Genomic DNA, 20502 nt, shown 5'->3' on the forward strand with positions numbered 1-20502 from the left:
ATCCAATTTACAACCTGCCTAATGCTCCAATAATCTACCCATCAACTCAGAATGTATAAAACAGTATAAATTACAAGAGCACAGCTATAGAGTTCATATTACCTAATCACAGAATCTGTTCTGTTGTACCCTGGGATGGAAGAAGCCTTTTCTCCTGGAGATCCCAAAATTTGAAGTGTTGTATTAATGTCAACTTCAGATGAATGCTTAATGGAATATTCCATTATTTCTGGAGGTATTAGCGGAGTCTCTCCCTGAGTATCATCAGCTAAGAGGTAGCCTTCAGTTTAAAAAAAATTAAAAAATGAACACTTAACAAATCTACATTTATCAAAAAGCACTATAAATGTTTTCAGTTTTTATTTGATTTACATACATCATATAAATTGATGTAAAAGTATATTTTAAGTTGGTGAGAAGAAACTTTCTATTTCTCAGATAATTAACCCTCAAAAATATAGAAAAGGACAAAGGATAAATGTTTTATTCACCAATTTTATAATTCAGAGTGAAATGTAAGCTTTTTAATCTACTACCTTTTAATATTTTTCAGTAATATATTCTGAACCATTAAAAGGAATTCTGTTATCATTATCTACATCAGAAGGGGATACTGAAGAATGCCGTTTCAAAAGTCAAGATTTTTTTCCTGATTATTTGAAATACAGAAACACTAACAGTATGATGGCTAAGGAAGAAGACCCTAGAAGTCAGACTGCCTAAATTTGCATTCTGGCTCCAAAAATTAATAGCAGTGTGACCACAGGCTAGTTTCTTATACTCTCAGCTTCTTTATCTGTAAGATGGGGATATTATTGAAGACAACAATAATAAAAATACCTAACAGTACCAACTCAGTGGGCTATAATGAGATCCATTTAAAACATTTGGTGTGCAATAGGCACTGAATTCATCTTAGCCAGTATTTTCTTAAAAAATGCATCCATAGATCTGTGACAGACAACAGCTATATCCAGAATTCATCCAATACTATATATGAACTATTGTTTTAAATATTTGAAGCTTATTTTATGCCTAAATTGCTCAACTGGCAATTACATTTTAAAAGGAAACAACCAACCAACCTGTAACTAAAATAAGCCAGTGAATATCTTCATAGAGATCATCAAGAATTTTGTTGTCAATCGTGCTTGAACCAGGTGAAGCAAGTAATTGTTGCTGATGTCGCTGTAACTGACCATGGAGCCTTGTTACTCTTTCTTCCAATAAACTGAAAGGGGGAAAGAACAATAGCTTCATAAAGTTCAATAAGCAAAGAGCTAGAGCAACTTCTAATTCCCATATAACAAGCAACATAATTTACAACAGGGCAAAAACAGATATACAAAAATATCAAAGTATGTAATTATTTTCATAGCATTATAGGAACCATGATTTATTGTTTATGACATAGAATTAAAACACTGCTTTACAAACAATCAAGTTTTACAACGGCATTTGAAAACTGGTTAATCCAAGTTTTTATTGATATGGGTCAAATCATTTCTCATCCCAGGCTTTCCATACTCTCTCTGCCATCTATGTTGTAGTGCCTGGGCTCCCAACGTATAGGCCAAGGAATGCAATCATGAGTATGTTTCTGTCCATTTGGTCCAGTGTGCTGGGATACAGGGTGGGGGTGTTTAAAGTCTTTAAACACTTTTAAGTGCTCTCCCAGGAATTGTGAATAGAGAGTATTGGCTCCATGGGGTTTCTTTCAACTGTGTGTACCTTGTCAGCAGAGGTATACAGTGTTCTGCAGCAATCCTTCCTAGCATTCCTACACTGGCCAGTTGATCAGAAAACTGGTCTCGATCGTCCTCTTGAAGCTCACTTATTTCTTCTTCCTCACGAGAGGCCACACCATTGGCAGTCTATCACACATGAAGGAAAAATAATGAGAACACTACCTTTTCCAACAAAACACGATTTCTGGTGGCACTGTAAAGTAATTGCAGCACTGCGTAGGAAAAGGGAGAGCTCGGCAGATGCACCCTCCCAGTGCTGCTATTCTTCTCAAACTGTGCCAAAGAGGAAACTCAGAAGTGAAAGAAGTCGAGCTATCACCCCACAGCACATACTGGCTAACAAGCCTTTGGCACCTACTGCCACGACAAAGACAACACAGCTAACTGCACACCCACAACCCTCCTCCCACACTGGAGGATGTGACTTCTGTCACAGAAAAGATCTGGTAACTTTCAGATTCCCAATCCCCTGGCTACAGGAAGTGCTTGTTATTGCCTGATGACTGAAAGCAGAGTGCATAACTGAAAACTGGAAGGGAGGCGACTACACACAAATCCTACACTGTGAGAACTCATTTAAATGACCAGGACTACTTGTGTTGGCAGCAAACCTTCTGAGGGAGCTTATACTAAATTTCTGGTCTTCTATAATTGGTGATGTGATAAAATAAGAGCCTCTGATAAAATAGATTTTTAATTACCATCTGGCTGAAAACTTACCAAATTCCTTGTGCCATCTGGAGCAGCTAAGTGGCACTGAATATAAGAATTGAAAACTTGAACTGCATGCTGGGTAAAAAAGCCTTTATGGAAATGTTTGTCATCTTGGACCAAAGTCAGCCAGGACTCCAGCAATTTATCATATGCTTCCATGTACACCATGTCATCTTTATCAAGCTAAAAGACAAAAACATTCATGAAACAAATGCCCAGAAAAACAGCATAGTTATGGCATCTATAACAAGAGCCAAGAGTCTAGCAGTTATGCACATGAACTTTTTTAAGTTTTTCCTTTAACAAAGATTATCATTAACTTTTTATTAAACTATCTAAACTCTTTTTTATTTCAATTTAAAAATGCTTAGACAATCTGGAATTAATGTTTATTTAGAATATTAGTGGTTTAACACTTTATAGAATATGTATTTTTCAAATAAAAGTAAAATCAACATTTTTCTGTGATCAAGAAGAAAATGGCCAGAATAAAAAGATGTACTTTGGCGAGCACCGTGGCTCACTAGGCTAATCCTCCACCTGCGGTGCCAGCACCCCGGGTTCTAGTCCCGGTTGGGACGCCGGGTTCTACTCCCATCTGCTCCTCTTCCAATCCAGCTCTCTGCTGTGGCCCAGGAGGGCAGCAGAGGATGGCCCAAGTACTTGGGTCCCTGCACCCGCAAGGGAGACCGGGAGGAAGTACCCGGCTCCTGGCTTCGGATCGGCGCAGTGCCGGCCGTAGTGGCAATTAGGGGAGTGAACCAATGGAGGGAAGACCTTTCTTCTGGTCTCTCTCTCACTGTCTATAACTCTCTCTCACTGTATAACTCTGCCTGGCAAAAAAAAAAAAATAGAAATAAAAAAGATGTGTGCTTCCTGCAAACTTTAAAAATGATTTTAGGGGCCGGCGCTGTGGCTTAGTAGGCCAAGCCTTCACCTGGGGCTCCAGCATCCCATATAGGTGCCGGTTCAAGTCCTGGCTGCTCCACTTCCAGTCCAGCTCTCTGCTAATGGCCTAGGAAAGCAGTGGAAGATGGCTCAAGCACTTGGGTCAATGTACCCATGAGGCACCTGGCTCCTGGCCATTTGGGGAGGGAACCAGCAAATTAGAAGATCTTTCTCTCTCTCTCTCTAGCTGTAATTCTTTCAAATAAATAAATAAATCTTTAAAAAAATGATTTTAGAGAAACTGAAAAATAATGGAAATAGACTGACCTAATCAATATAGTTAGCAATATGTGAAGAACTTGACAGAAGCTTCTAAACAAGAGAGTTCATTTTATATAAAAAGCAAAATTCCATACAAAAGTATTTTCATCAAAAATTTAATAACCACTGATTCAATTCAGAAATATCTAAAGTGTCCCTTCATTAAAAAAATTTTTTTTGACAGGCAGAGCGGACAGTGAGAGAGAGAAACAGAGAGAAAGGTCTTCCTTTTGCTGTTAGTTCACCCTCCAATGGCCGCTGCGGCTGGCGCGCTGCGGCCGGCGCACCACGCTGATCCGATGGCAGAAGCCAGGTGCTTCTCCTGGTCTCCCATGCGGGTGCAGGGCCCAAGCACTTGGGCCATCCTCCACTGCCTTCCCGGGCCACAGCAGAGAGCTGGCCTGGAAGAGGGGCAACCGGGACAAATCCGGTGCCCCAACCGGGACTAGAACCCGGTGTGCCGGCGCCGCAAGGCGGAGGATCAGCCTAGTGAGCCGTGGCGCCAGCCTCTTCATTAAAAATTAATCAAAAATTTAATGAATATGCTTTATGAACGTGGAAATTAATAGCTTCTTCTCTCCTTTTGCTGTATTTCCATCAGTTAATTTTTCTTCTTACAAAGGAAACATGGAAACTTATAAAAAGGGACAAGCAGACCACCGAAAAACAAAGAAAAGTCAGGTCTCTCATTGTCTAAGTCTCTGATTAGCTCCTCCAAGCCTCCCCATACAAACTACACCTGCATGAGACTCCAATAACAAGGTTATCCTGATAGACACACACCTCAATACAGTCTAAGTGAAATTAGTTATTTACACTTCATTTTCTCCTTTCCTTTCTTGTTCAGTAATGGCTACTGTTACTGAATTAAAGTTTTATACCAAAACTAAGTCACTGAAAAATAAATAAAATCACCAAGCTACTTTGCAGAGACAATTGTGGTAAATATCCCTAAACAAAACTAACATCTTGCTGAAAGGTCATTCTACTATAAAAAGCTACAAAAGCCAGGAGGCTGGATGGTTTGCACATTTAACCAACAAAAGAAATGCCAGTGTACCTGAAACAGATATCCCAGGTCACTCAAGAACACAGGGCAAGACCTGCAAAAGCAGGCAAGGACCAGACCAAGAGGGCCTAACAGGAGACTGGGTTTGCTTTTGTTTGCTGCAAGAAGTCATTTGGAATACTTTGGGCACCGATGCCACTCTGACACAGCTCTATAAAAGAAAACTTGCACTGCACAGTACAAGGGGCCTGGGATAGACTGGATCTAGTCCTACAGGAACAGTCAACAGGACACACTTACGAAAGCAGAAGTCTGACCAGAAGGAAGACAAAAGCAAGAATGGCACCCATGTTTTTATCCTGAGTAGCTGGGAAGATGGTCTATTTAATATGCTGAGGATTGGGAAAGACAACATGTTTGGGGAAATGAAGGTTTCTCCTTCAGATATGTTCAGTTTGAGATACAATTTGTAATCCAGGTGAAAATGGTGATAAGCTGGGGCTGGCGCTGTGGCGTAGAAGGTTATGCCTCCGCCTGGAGTAATATAATCCTATGTGGGCGCTGGTTCAAGTCCCAGTGGCTCCACTTCTAGTTGGACTCCCTCACAGTGCACCTAGGAAGGAAGTGGAAGATGACCCAGGTGCTTGGATCCCTGCACCCATGTGGGAGACACGGATGAAGCTCCTGGCTACCACCTGGCCCAGGCCCAGCTGTTGTGGCCATTTGGAGAGTGAACCAGCAGATGGAAGATCTTTCTTTCTCTCTGCCTTCAAAAAATTAAATTAAAAAAAATAAATAAATAAAAGAAAATGGTGATAGCCAATGTATACCCAGAGTTTCAGGAAAAGGTCACAGCCGGAAATGCAAATCTGGGCACAATCAGCACACAGAACTTAAATATTTATTTTTAAAGTCAAAACAAGGAACATTCGCCTAGAAATGGACAGAATAAGGAACAAAGCCTAGGCCACACAGGAATCTGAGACAGGCATTGAGGAAGGAGAAACGCCAGGAACACGTGGCATCCCAGAAGCCAAGTGTGTGACGATGACAGACAGCTACTCAGAGCAGCAGAGCCACTCCTTCCTCCTGCCTTGACTCTCTACTTTCATCTAACCCTGATTCTCATTTGTAAATTTAAACAGCTTGTTTCATTTTAAAAGCTTTTTTTTTTAACAAAATACCAGAAATCTTACATGGAACAAAGATGATTATGAAAAAATAGTTATTTCTAAAATTGTTTCAGTTGCTATGACCATTCTTTTTCCTTCTAGGATACAGTTCCTCCTCCACGGCCTCCCTGCTTTATGGAAGAGTGGACTGATCCTGAACAAGATGCCACTTGTAGAGTCCACTGGAAACGAAACTTACTTCCCCTAAGAGTGACTAATGAGCAGAGAGTAACATGATGATTTATAATTTAGCCATAAGAATTTTGCTGCAGCATTATTTAAGCTAGTACAAATAAATTTACTGAACCACATCCATACTGTCTAGGTTAAAAATTATGATTTTGGGGCCAGCATTGTGGTGCACTGGGTTAAGTCACTGCTTGAGACCCCAGCAGTCCATATGGGAACACCAGTGCAAGTCCTGGCTGCTCTGCTTCTGATACAGCTCCCTGGGCCTGGAAAAGCAGCAGAAGGTGGCCCAACTACTCCAGGAATGCATAAAAAACACTGACATATCACAATTAAATTGAATTCAACTCAGAAAAATAATTTTCAATGTTAGAAAAATCTACAGAAGCAATTTACTACATTAACAGGTTAAAGAGCCAAGCATTTAATAATTATCAATATCTGTCTTTTAAAATTTTAATTATTTTAATAGATTAAATGTGATTTATAGATACAATTCTAAGAACATAGTAATATTCCCTTTCATCCCTGCCATCTTCTTTCCTTCTCCATTCTTTTTTCTAATTTTAGAGATAACATATTTTAAATTTACAACAGAGTAAAAACATTTAATAGTTCACCGAACAAGAAGTTTAACAGGTAAAAAAGCAAAAATACCCTAGTTTAGTGGGAATATAGACAATGGCTGTAAACAATATTGAATGGGGGCCAGCAATGTGGCGTAACAGGTAAAGCCGCCACCAGCAGTCCCAACATCCCATGTGAGCACTTGTTCGAGTCCCGGCTGTTCCACTTCCCATCCAGCTCTCTGCTATGGCCTGGGAAAGCAATAGAAGACGGCCCAGCTCTCTGCTATGGCCTGGGAAAGCAATAGAAGACGGCCCAAGTCCTTGGGCCTCTGAACCCGCATGGGAAACCCGGAAGAGACTCCTGGCTCCTGGCTTCGGATCAACACAGCTCCGGCTATTATGACCAACTGGGGAGTGAACCAATGGATGGAAGACCTTTCTTCTCTCTGTCTCTCCTTTTCTCTCTGTGTGACTCTTTCAAATAAATACATAAATATTAAAAAAAAAAAAAAACTAAATGGAAAGATGACCATTTTACCAATATACAATAAACTTTTAAGTAATCACAGATCATTGAAATTATGGTAGTATAAATTCTTAACCAATGGTTTAACAAAGGTATAAAACAAAGTTTTACAAAATATTTGCAGCAATATTGATACACAAAGGTATTTCTTTCTAATTTTAGATCTCACAGAAAAGGCAGAACATGACCCTTGTCTATCTGGGTCCAGCTTATTGCACTCAATATGATGTCCTCCAGTAGAATCCATTTTACTGCAAATGGTAGCATTTCATTCTTTCTTATAGCTGACTAATATACCATTAATATGCATATAAACATTTTCTGTATCCACTCATCTGATGATGGACACCTTGGTTGGTTCCAAATTCTGGTTACTGTAACAGTGCTGCTAAAAACATGATGGTGCAGATATGTCTTTGATATGTTGTGTTCAAGTTTTTTGGACATAAACCCAGTAGTGGGATTGCTGGATCATATGGCAAGTCTATTTCTAGTTTTTAAAGAAATCTCCACACTGTTTTCCCACAGCGGCTAAACCAACAGTTCCCCACTTTGTCCACATTCTCACAAGCATTCGTTATACTTTGTGTTTTGGATTTTAGTCACTCTGATGAGGTGAGGTGATATCTTATTGTGATTTTGATTTGCATTTCCCTGATGTAGAACCTTTTTTCGTGTATATGCTGGCCACTTGTACTCCTCCTTTTGAGAACTGTCTATTGAAGTCCTTTGCCCATTTCTCAACTGGACTGGCTGTTTTTTGCTGTTTAAGTTGCTGATATATTTGAGATATTAACCCTTTGTCAGATAGGTGGTTGACAAATATTTTTCTCATTCTGTTGGATGTCTTGTCACATTATTGATCATTTCCTTTGAAGTAAGAAGTTTGACATAGTCCCATTTGTTTAGTTTTGCTTTTGCTGTCTGCGCTTCCCTACACCAAGGTTTTAGAGTGTTTCCTGCAAGTTTTCTTCCAGCAACTTCATAGTCTCAGGTCTTAAATTTAGGTCTTTGATCCATATTGATTTTTTTTTGGTAAGAGGTATGGATCTAACTTCATTCTTCTACATATATATCATATTTTGAAAAAAACAAAACAAAACAAAACCTGAGATTGGCATTTGGTCCTGCAGTTAAGATCCTATATCAGAGTGCATGGGTTCAAGTCTCAACTCTGCTCCTGATTCCGGCTTCCTGTAACACGTACTCGGGAAGGCAGGCAGGGGACTACTCAAGTAATTGGGCCTCTGATACCCAAAATAGGAGACCCAGATTAAATTCCTGGCCTTTGGCTATTCCTGGCCAAGTCCCAGCTTATTGTGGACATTTGGCAAGTAAATCAGCAAACAAGAGTTTCTCTTTATCTCTGCCTTTCAAATAAACAAACATTTATTCTGACAGGTAGAGTTAAAGACAGTGAGAGAGAGAGAGAGAGACAGAAAGGTCTTCCTTCTGTTGGTTCACTCCCTAAATGGCTGCTACAGCCGGCATTGCACTGATCCGAAGCCAGGAGCCAGGTGCTTCCTCCTGGTCTCCCATGTGGGTGCAGGGGCCCAAGCACTTGGGCCATGCTCCACTGCCCTCCTGGGGCACAGCAGAGAGCTGGACTGGAAGAGGAGCAACCAAGACAGCCGGAGCCCATATGGGATGCCGGCACTGCAGGTGGAGGATTAGCCAAGTGAGCCACAGTGCTGGCCCCTATATCAACCTATTAGCATTTCTAAGAATGCTAACTCAACAACCTACTGTAGCCAATAATTCTAATAAAGAACCAGAGAAAGAGTCTTCTATTAGTACTTACAATCAACATTGTACAATAAGAAAAAGTAAGAAATGCATTGTATAGCAAGAGAAAAAAATAAGAATTGCAAAGACTGAAAAGTAAAACTGTCATTTTTCAAAGATTATTCTCCACAAGCAACCAAAGACCCTGAAGATCTAAGGATCAGAATAAGAATTTCAAAAGGTTAGTAGTATACATCAGCTCAATATACGAGTATCAACTGCATTTCTATCAGCAGCAATCTGAAAATGAGGCTTACAAATATATTACTTACAAAACCAGCCAAAATGTTACTTAAGAGAAGTTTGTTCTTTCAGTGAAAGACAGTAAATAAGACATAAGTTATTATAAATGTCAATGTCATATGCCAGGATACAGAAAATTAATATAGATGCTTACTCTTCATACAGAAAAATTCCAACTTGAGGAACTGACAAAATATATATGGTAAAGAGAAATAAACCTCTTTCCGTAGAAGAAAGAGGTCTTGGAACTAGCCCTATCCATAGGTAGACTTCCCCTTAGGATAAAGTGATATATAGGTACAGAAACAGACAAATTGGCCAATGGAAGTGATGAGAGTTAAGAAAGCGAAAGTCAGACATATGACAACAATAGTCCCAAAGATCACCGAGAAATAAAGGGCTATTTTTAAATGTTGCCAGAAAAACCAGTATCCAAATGAAAAATTAAAAAAAAAAAAGAAAGAAATTGGATCCTTATTTGATTGATGGTAAAGTCATTAGAAAAAAACATTAAGGCATTTGGAAGCCTGAAACAAGGACCCAAAGTTATAAATCATAAAAAATCACAAATCATTAAAAAATGCACAGTAATTCCAACTACACAAAGAGGAACATCTGTTCACCAAAAAGATATCGGTAAGTCAAAACGCAAAGCAGCACCCATCAACAGATTCTTGAACAGAAAGAGGATATTGGTGGAAAAACTAGTGAAATTCAAATAAAGCCTGTAATTTAGTTACCAATGAGATACTCATGTTGGGGCAGGCATTTGCTGCAGAGGTTAAGACACAACATGGGATGTCTATATACACACTGCAATGCCTGGGTTTAAGTCCCAGCTTTGCCTGTGATTCCAGCTTCTTGCTAATATACACCTGGAGGCTGTGATGATGGCTCAAGTATTTTGGGTGTCTACCACCCACCTAAGAGACCCAGATTGAGTTCTGGGTTCCAGACTTTGGCCTGGTCCAGTTCTGGTTGTTGTGGTAATTTGGGGAGTGAACCAGTGAATGGAAGATCTTCCTGTGTGTGTCTCTTCCCTTCAAATAAAATGAAAATAATAAATAATTTTTAATTATATATATGAATATATACTAATGTAAGATGTTACTGTTGGGGCCAGCATTGTGGCTCAGAAGGTTAAAGCCCTGGCCTGCACTACCGGCATCCCATATGAGTGTCAGTTTGAGTCCCAGCTGCTGCACTTCCGATCAGGCTCTCTGCCGTGGCCTGGGAAGACAGCCTGGGTCCTTGAGTCCCTGCACCCACATGGGAGACCCGGAAGTAGCTCCTGGCTCCTGGCTTCGGATCAGTGCAGCTCCAGCCATTGCAGCCATCTGGGGAGTGAACCAGCAGATGGAAGACCTCTCTCTCTCTACCTCTCTCTGTAACTCTGTATTTCAAATACATAAAATGAAATCTTAAAAAATAAAAGATGCTATTGTTAGGGGAAGACTAGGTAAAAAACATATGGAAAACCTAAGTACTACCTTTTGCAACTTCTATTTAAACTGAAATTAAGAAAAAAGGATACCATGAAGTATAAAATGGAGCCATGAAAATAATCCGCAACACATATAACCACAAAACATACCACACAGAGCACATAAGGATTTCTACCAATCAGTAAGACAAATAACTGACAGGAAAATAAGAAGAATCATGAGAAGTACATATTTATCACATGCAAAGATGTTCAATATCATTAGTACCTGAGGAAGCAAATTAACATCATATTTTATACTTGTAGTTCAGCAGGAAGTGTTGAAGAACATGGACCAATGACTCATACATATCAGGTTCATTGGTCTGATCACTTTAACAACTAACTACACCTTATCTTCTAAAAGTGAGTATTTACATAGCTTTATGATCCAAAAATTCTACTCCAGAGAAAAACTTGTTTATGTGGAAACCTACAAAAGAGTATTTACTGTAAAGGCAAAAGAAACTCAAATATTTATTTTCAAAACAATAGAAAAATAAATCACAGCATGACATATCATATAGGATTATATATATGATTTAAAATATATATAAAAATATATATAGGATTATATATATGATTTAAAATTTTAAAGCAAGAGAATGATAAACTTCAGGACAGTGGTCATCCCCTTTGTAGCAGTAGAACAAAGCAATAAGGTGATGGGACTGGATAGAGGACAATGGGACTCTCAGCCAGGTACTGCTTACGCCCTTTATTTGGGTCATGGGTTCATGCATGGCTTTTTTACTGTGCTTCATAACTACACACATCACAAAATCACCTCTGGTAGTTTTGACGACAAAAGATAGGATGTATAGAAAACGATCAAGCAGTGTTCCCAAGCCCAAGCACGGTGCTCAACTTGTGACTAGCAACTAGAGAAGGTAGTTTTATTCCTTCAAAAATTTATTGAATGCTAAGAGCTAAGCACTGGAACACTGAGATGAATAAAATACTTTCTTCCCATACAAACATCTGTGGCTTGTTTATATACTTAACAAAGCATGTGCTTTGCAGACATCATTTGTTAAGTCTTAACAGTTTATCTTGCCAAAATAAACAGACTTACGGTAACATAAGAGGAATTTAGGAACAGCATCCTCTGACAGAGTCTCAAAAGGAAAAAGAAGCAGGACATCTTCCATGACTCGTCTTTGTTGTTTTTAAGCATACACTTATATGTCATTTATGTTATAATTTAAATATTCCTTTACAGAGATGTAGAAATAAAAAGTAAAAATATTGCATGCCTTTTATGATTGAAAGAGTTTCCAACAATCCATCCTATAAAGCCAGTAAGAACCATATTTCACTGGATAATAATTTAAAATAAAAAGACTATGAACTTCTAAAAAGCATTTTGGTTCCTTTTGGATACCAACACAAGTAGCTCATCAGGCAAAGTTTCAGAAATTTGGTTGATGACAATTGGCCACTAAATCTTCCAATCTAATCACAGAGAACTGAAACCTAAGCTACTGCTTCTTCATAATACCTTGGCCCTGCTCCATAGCTACGCTGGCCAGAACCCAGCAGCCGATCCCACAGCACGTGCAGAAATGACTAAGGAGGCTACACTAGACACTGTGCTCATGCCCTGGGCATCATCAGGCCTTTTGCCAGGGAGGCTTTGGAGAGGGGCTTAGAGCTTATAAGACTACTTGACCCCACTTTACTCCATTTGGAGAAGGAGGGTGGAGAAGGTAATCAAAATGCAGTATCAGCGCTTCTCTTTTAGTGCCCATAGTTAACTTGGAAGTATACAGAAGAGCGAATTAGTAGCCCTTCAGTCACATGAAAAAAAAAAAAATCTGTTTTTATATTTTGGCAATCATATTGAATATAAAATTCTAAAGCAGTTGTTAATGTTATTTATGAAAATGCTCTAAGATGAGGCTTTGAAATGAAAACTTTCAGTACATAAATCCCCACCCCCACCCCCATCTCCTTCTCGACACTGCATCGAATTTCAGAAAGTAATATCTAATGTTGCTTTCTGATTCTAACTACATGACATTCTGGAAAGGGTAACACTATGAGAACAGTAAGCAGATCAGGGCTTGGCGGGAGGGAGAGAGCAGTAGGCAGAGCACAGGGGATTTGTAGGGCAGTGAAACTACAATGGTAGATGCCTGTCACTATACCTTTGTCCAAACCCAGAGAATGCACAACACCAAGAATGAACTCTCATGGAAACTATGGACTCCGGGTGATTATGATGCGTCAATGTAATTCCTCAGCTGTAACAATGCACCACTCTTCCCTAGGACATTGATGGGGGACAGGAGGAATTGCTGGGGAGGAGGCTATACATGTTGGGGAGAGTTTATGGGAATGCCGCACTTTCATTCAATTTTTGTTGTGAATCTAAAACTGCTCAAAAATATAAAGTTTTTAAATTTACTATATTTATCAATATATCAGATATGGGAAAAATACACAAGATAAATCTCATAAAAAGTTAGTTTCTAAGTTTGGTTATTGTACTGTGAACAACTCCACATCTGCTCTTAACAATCATGGTTCTAAGCTTACTATCAGATATTTGAAATAATCCATCACACTACAATAGATTATTTTTTCCCTAGCAAACAGCAAATAAAACCAAGGCATGACAACTCCAAGTTTTTCTTTTTTGATAAAACTGGAAAGATCTTGTTGATAATCAAAATTATCCATATAGAATATGAGTTCTTTAAGAAATGTGTCTGATTCAGTATAGACACACACAAAAAGAGAATGATATGGCTGTGTGCATAATTTTCACAGAGTATTTTATTTCTAAGATGTAACCTTTTAAGAAGTTCCTTAATTTTAGTGAACTTTGGGTTGCATGTTTCCAGCTAGAGGCTGCTATTACTTCACCAAAAAGTTAATGGAAAATAGAATTTAAAAAGACAAGTTTATTTTGTTGCAAAAATTTTTGAAATCCATGCGTAGTCTTTTCATAACACATTTTTTTTCACAAATTTTTAAAAAGATTGTATTTATTTGAAAGTCAGAAATACAGAGACAGAAGAAGGGGCAGGGGAGAGAATATCTCCCACCTGCTGGTTCACTCCCTAAATGGCTGCAATGGCCAAGACTGGGCCAGGCCCAAGTCAGGAGCCAGGAGCTTCTTATGGGGCTGCTATGTGCATGCAGCAGTCCAGGTCTTTGGGCCATCTTCCACTGCTTTCCCAGGAGCATTAGCAGGGAACTGGAACAGAAGTGGAGCAGCCAGGACTCAAACTGGAACATCTATGGAATGCCATCCCTCAGATGGAGGCTTAACTTTCAGTGCCACACCACAGGCCCCTTTTCATGAATTTTTTGAAGTAACCTCATAAATGTACGGGGAGAAGCTTTCTCAATATTCTGTTTTGTAATCTTGGAATATGATACACAGTTGTTCTTTTTATTATTCTTTACGTTTTTCAACATATAAAACTTGTATTTCAAGAACTTATTGCACTTCCTCCATTTAAAAAAGAACTCTGTCAACTGCAAAAGAAATTAATTCATTTTCTAGTTAATTTTTTTCTACCTAGTCCTTAAAGCAAAGAATTATTTTCAAAGTATTTATTTCCTGGTTTCTGAAATTCCCTGATTTAATAGACAAGTATTCCAGGTGTTATAAAATTCCTATAGATCATCTCTTTTTAAAAAATCTGCCCCAACAAAACCACCAAAAGTTCAAGGTATAAATTACAGAGTTTTTAAATACTGCAGTCCCAAATTAACATTCTTCCTTCTGGAAATGTATATGAACTTTCAGATTTTTAATGCAAAGAAATGCATATGCATTAGACATCATGCTTGACATATGTAGGTGTTCACTAGATATTTATGGAACTGAATTACATAAAACTTAAAACATTGATTCTGCACTAGGATTGGTATACCAGATTTAAGGATTTAAACAATCAAGTCAATGCACATACAAGTCATGAAACACTGCCTAGTAAAATTATGATCCAACCAAAATTAAATAAAATGTTGAAATAATTCTCAACACATTTCTTTCAGTTAGAATCTGTATTTAAGGTAAAACAGTAACTAGTTTTCTTCCAAATATTGGTAGACCTAATGCTACATTATTTATCATAATATTATTAGCATATTAATAACTATATTATTAACATGCAGGGTTTACAATATTCATGTATCCATCCCATTTATTTACTTATTTATTTATTTTTTGGATCTTTTAAGCTGAGCAAATTAATGTGCATGATGGTGAGCAGGGACTACTCTGCCTTTGTCTCTACTTATCAACTGACTCTCTCCAGCTATCAGAGCCACAGGCTGGGGAGGGTCAGGGATTCTCAGATAACCCATCCTGCTAGAGTAAAGGTGCAAGATAAGGCACACAGTTCACACTGTGCTGACGCCACCATTCCAGGGAGGAAGTATTGTTTTCCCGCTTGTCACTGAGATACCCCCAATTTCTGCTCCTCACTTCTCAATCTGTAAGTTAGCTGTCAGTGTTTTCTTTACACCAAATCTCCTCTCTACAAGGTAATCACCTCAGCCAGAGAAACAAGATTTTGAATGAAGAATGCTGATCTTTAAATGCTCTCACTCACTTGACAAATGGCAAAATTATTTCACCTCATTACACTCTGTAATAAGCAATTTTTTCAAGTGCCTTTCTCCTTCCCTCCTCCTGCTAGGCTTGTGATCAGGCTCGAATGTACTGAAACTAAACATAAAGTTCTTCCTTTATAAAGCGTGTCTCCTACCAAATGCCCTTACAAACAGGCACACCCCACAACACCACACTGTCATGACAGCTGCCCGATTGCCTTGACTCAACACACCACATGGCCTTTCCCTGAGGATCCTACTGAGGGCTAAGCTCAAAATCTTCTCCCTAAAAGAAACTGAGAACTAAGCTAAGGTAGAGAGTTCAAGTCATATTCTCCTCAGATTTCACTAAGCAAATTCAAATGCACGCATTACTACTGTAAATGTCTAAAATAGTTGATGTATGAATATGAAAAACTGTTCTTAAGATTTGAATATTCACAGCAACACTGTTTCACCTTTACAATCATTCTCAACCCTTCAGTCTAGCATTTGATAGTAATTTGGTTTTTGTTTTGTAATGAAAAAAATTCTTGGTAAAGTAACACCAAGAAACTTGATAGCAACAGAGTAACTTCAAGGAAGACTGGAAGGGCTCTTTGTGAGCACAGACTCTCCCCCACTACACGATGAGGGCTGGGAGGCAGCAGTGAACAATACAGTCCCGGAACACCTACAGCCATTCGGTAAGGACAAACCTTACACACCAGTATTACAAGTTTTTTCCCCATGAAGATTCTCTCTTTCTCTCTCTCTCTCTCCCTCTTTTTGCTACAGCAACATAATCACCATCAAATACATGAATTGCTTTATAAAAAAGAGAATCTACATGCATTCCCAAAAATACATAGTTCTAGAAAAAAGTATTACCACAATAAAAGTCTATATGCAGAACCTGTTTTCCTACTGAGAAAAGAAACTTCTCCAACATTAAGAAAAACACAAAACATTTCACAAAACTGAAATTATAACATTATTTTTAAAAATTAAATAAGTTATTAGTTGACAAGAAACAAAATCTCAACAACCAGTTTACATGGTAAGACAGTCAATACAATGCAAACTGTGAATACCATTATGAAAGTTCATTTTTCAAATTATTATTCTACATTTTATTGTGCACAAGGTACAGTCACAAGTGCATCTATGCCATAAAGCACCAGAAGGAATTATTATTCCTTACAACGAGGACAAGTGCTCAAAAATGGTGAAACAACTTGCCCAAGCTCCTGTACTTCATGACTGTTCAGCCCATGACTGTGCTGTCTCCATCCAAAGTTCATGACCTTTCTGTACCAAGCTGACCTCTAAAGAGGTTTTGTTTATGTCTTGATTTTTTAAATTTTCCTAAAAAGATCATTTCCTTATATATGCCTTTCTATCTGAGGACACCTATGTATTATGAAGAGTTCTATAATCATTAGGTATTCAAAGAAACAGAGGATGAAACAGTTTCTGTCCCAAAAGGTCTCATTATTTGGCAGGACTGGTTCACAAATCTCTGGTATTAATGGCACATTCCTCAGGCCGACCTCCCCCAGGATACACAAGATACAGTGAAAACCAGTTGAGGGTGACATGACATTTAGGATTTCTTTAGTCCTCAAGAAAGTTACTGTGCAAGGGCCATCCTCTTTTGCTCTCAATTTCACTCAGTGTAAATTCCACAATTAATGCAAAGCCTTAGGTAAATTTTTTCCTTCGGCCCCTTTCATTAGGTGACTTAGAAAAAAAAAAAAAAACCTGTTAAATATTATTAAGAGATAAATTTAAAAAATTAAAAGAAAAAAAACACTTTTTAAATGAAATCTATTAGGTACATAATAACAAGAGCATGCCTTCTTGTGAAACAAGCACAGTATACATCCACCTCGCTGCAAGTGTAACTAGGCTTTCTATATTCCAATACTGCTATGGCCAACCTTGACAGAAAACTTGTCAAGTTGGCAATCTCTAGCTCAAAATTAACTCTGAACTTGCAAACCAAGGATGTCATGTATCTTTTAGCAATTCTTTAAAATATTCAGGAACACTTAACTACAAGTAGAAACTAAAAAGTAGCTGTGTTTCTAAATATGTGGTTTCAAATGCTCTTTAATCCACCTGGCTTAGAAGAGAAACTAAACCAGGGAGGAAAGGGGAAGTACAACAAAGTCAGGTTCAACGAATCCTGACTGGTTCAGAATCCATGACCACAGGAAGAGTTTAAGTGGACCTTCAGTACTTAAAACTTTCCTTGGATTTTTCATGTTCAGAACTTAATAACTCCCTTGAGAAAATAAATAGTACATATAATGTCTTTAACCTTCTATCTTCTACTATCTATGTTCTGTCCATTACCTAAATCCCCACCTGACCCTGTTCTTTCCTCATCAGATCACTGTAGTGCCCAATTACATAAATAATCATTCCTAAGTCTGTTCTTCCCAGAACATCTCTGAAGGAATACAAAACGCTCACATACACATGGCCAGATACACACCAAAACAATTCAAGACTCAGCATGAAATTCCAACAGACAGCTTCAAATATTCTTTGAAAAGGATCTACATTTTGATTCATAAAAAGAAACATCAGTTTCAACAATAACCACTTTGTAGAAAAAAATCGATTATTTCCTGGAATTAATGTAGTTATGCACAGTAACTATTGTTACAAAAGCAGCTGTCTTGTCAAAGGATTTTAGTACACAGTCTAAACTTAAATATAAAATTTGGAAAATACACATTTGAAAATTTGCACCAAAAAATCCTGAGTATTGTTATCAGACTTAATTTTAATGTAAACTAAACTTTACTAAAATATACAATAAAAATTACATCACCAAATAAATTAAACAGCATAGTCTAAACTATGCATAGATACAATGATTTCCAAATAAGTATGAGATTTAAAATCCCCCCAAAAATAAATATAAATACACATAATCACAGCCAAATCACTGTTAGCAGCACCCTGTGAACTTCATCAAAGCTTCCACTGCTAAAATGTGGTTTAAAAATTTTTAATAAAAGCATTCATTCCACTTTCCTCATTCTGGCACAAAATTATTTCATTATTTAAAATCTTACGACCAACACATTTAATCTACTAAAGTGATTTTAATGTACAAATTCTTAAAGGTACTGTTTCCAAACATAAACTGCCAAACGTTTCACTCATATAAACAAAAATATAATTTTAACACTGCCTAAATATAATTAGGTGTCATGAGAAATGCTTCAAAGGTACAACAAGTTTCCTCCAATGAAAAGCAGACACAATTTGTTTTAGAATGTTTACTCACCACTTCTTCCAATGCAGCACTTCGCCCAAAAGAACAAGTGAGGTGTGTGAGGCAGTTAACAAAGGAGGAGAAAAGTTCATTTGGAATGGCAGTTAAGACATTTCGAGGGAACACAGTTATCAGGTTGCTGATAATGCTGGAGATCCCCACAGCTTCAGAATCTTCTATTTCAATTCTACAAGTCAAGTAATGAGTATTAAGTGGGAGTAGGAGAAAAGTTAGATTAACTCATTTTCAACATGCAACTATAGCTTATTCATTTTTAAGAGTATGTCTCTGTGTGTTAATTTCAAATTACCCATACAATTTTATATGAAAACATTAATAAACAGTGGGGGAAGAGTCACTAGTTTCTTTTTCCTCCACTATCAAACAAAAGAAAAAACTGGAGATGTTCTTTTCAGTAACAAAGGGCAAGTATACCTACCCATTGATAGTATTCAGTAATCCCTCAATGAAGTGTGCTAGATAATCAACTTGTGATCCTTCATCGGGGAAGATGGGTCCATGAAGAGAAGCTAACTGGGCAAGGCACTGCAGAGAATCTTGTGCCATATCTGAATCTTCTCTGATTTTTCGATGTACCTGTTAGAAAGAATTACTAATCCATAAAAATAAATTCTTCTTTTGTAAGGGTCACGTGTCTACCATGCCGAATGAGGTAAGAGAAAAATTCAGTGTAGCTGGTTATTTCTAGAAAACTAATTCCTGAATTAGACTAAATTCGAAAATTGCCCCTTAATCCACTTTACATCATAGGCCATGATTTTAAACATATCAAGTGATTTTTCACCGAGGGCTACCTACATTTTGAAAACTGAACTGTTTCCAGCATGTTATGACAAAGAGAGAAACAGATGCCAGCCAGTCAGACATACTGCTTCTTCTAAAAACAGCAACAACGACAGTCATCTGTATTATGCTAACTATGCCTCGCTACAGCTTCTTGCTAAAGTTAGCAGACACATTCAATTGAGAGTTTTATAGATGCTGCTTTTGAAAAAGTAAACAGTCGCTCATTTACAAAACCAATATATTGCTCGATCCCAAGACAGTCAATATACAAGCATAATTCTGAGACTACCTACAATTTGTTGGAATTTCATTTTCCTTTACTACTTTTATTATTGCAATTAATACCTCTTTAAAACAACAACTTTTAAGTGATACTTAAATCCTTTTAAAAACTTATCTTGATTTTATTTCAATGAAGTGATACTAATGTGAAACACCTGGTACACAGTGTTCTGGGTAAAGAACATGCTCCCAAAATATTGGCCCATAATTTTATAGTATCATCAACATTCTCAAATTTAAAAATCCCATTTCTGTGATCTGACCTATTTAAAACAGCTAAGGAAGACATACAGGAAAAATTATAGTGGTAATTTTTAATCTTAATCCACCCAATATTTACTGTGATGATTTTCTATTTTCCACAAGATATTAACTATTCCAGTCCTGCTCTTTCCTACATAAAGCTCTCAATTATAAATACTGCACCATTTTGAAGGTTTAGTCTCTATTTGTTTCAGGTTATATTCAGAGCAAGTGAAAAACACTACTTGAGGTTTGGATATGTCTTTTACTGACTGACCGCATTCGTCTTTAACCTCTAAACTTCTTCAGACCCTAGTAAAGAAATGTAAAATCTCTAAAAATTACGAAGCTAATGGATCTAAAGATGCTTACAATATGCTGTTTTTTTTGGTTAGCAACCATGGCCCATAGGCCAAATCTTGCTGCATGCCAGTTTTTATATGGCATGTAAGAAAAAAAAAAAAAAAAAACCCACAACTTTTTCATTTAAATACAGTTGAGAAAAATCAAGATGATTTTCTGTGATCTATTATACAAAATTCACTTTTATCAAGCACCAGCAATAAAGGTTCATTGGGACACCAGCCACACTTATTTATTTCTCACCCATGGCAGCTTCTATACCGCAATGGCAATATTAAACATGACCAAATGACCTACAAAGCCTATAATAT

The 20502-nt window shown here is 37.6% G+C and overlaps 1 protein-coding gene across 1 annotated transcript in view; it reads right to left on the minus strand.

Annotated features, from left to right (window-relative positions):
* XPO4 (exportin 4) overlaps nt 1–20502 on the minus strand; it is a 116311-nt gene that overhangs the window by 25501 nt on the left and 70308 nt on the right. The window contains exons 8-13 of the mRNA XM_070049128.1: nt 18936–19093; nt 18509–18683; nt 2469–2645; nt 1732–1874; nt 1086–1231; nt 103–280 (exon numbers count right to left, since the gene is read on the minus strand). Of these exons, the coding sequence (XP_069905229.1) occupies nt 103–280; nt 1086–1231; nt 1732–1874; nt 2469–2645; nt 18509–18683; nt 18936–19093 (977 nt within the window). The remainder of the gene's footprint in view (nt 1–102; nt 281–1085; nt 1232–1731; nt 1875–2468; nt 2646–18508; nt 18684–18935; nt 19094–20502) is intronic.

Source organism: Oryctolagus cuniculus, chromosome 9 (assembly GCF_964237555.1).
Source record: "Oryctolagus cuniculus chromosome 9, mOryCun1.1, whole genome shotgun sequence".
Classification (NCBI taxonomy): Eukaryota; Metazoa; Chordata; class Mammalia; order Lagomorpha; family Leporidae; genus Oryctolagus; species Oryctolagus cuniculus.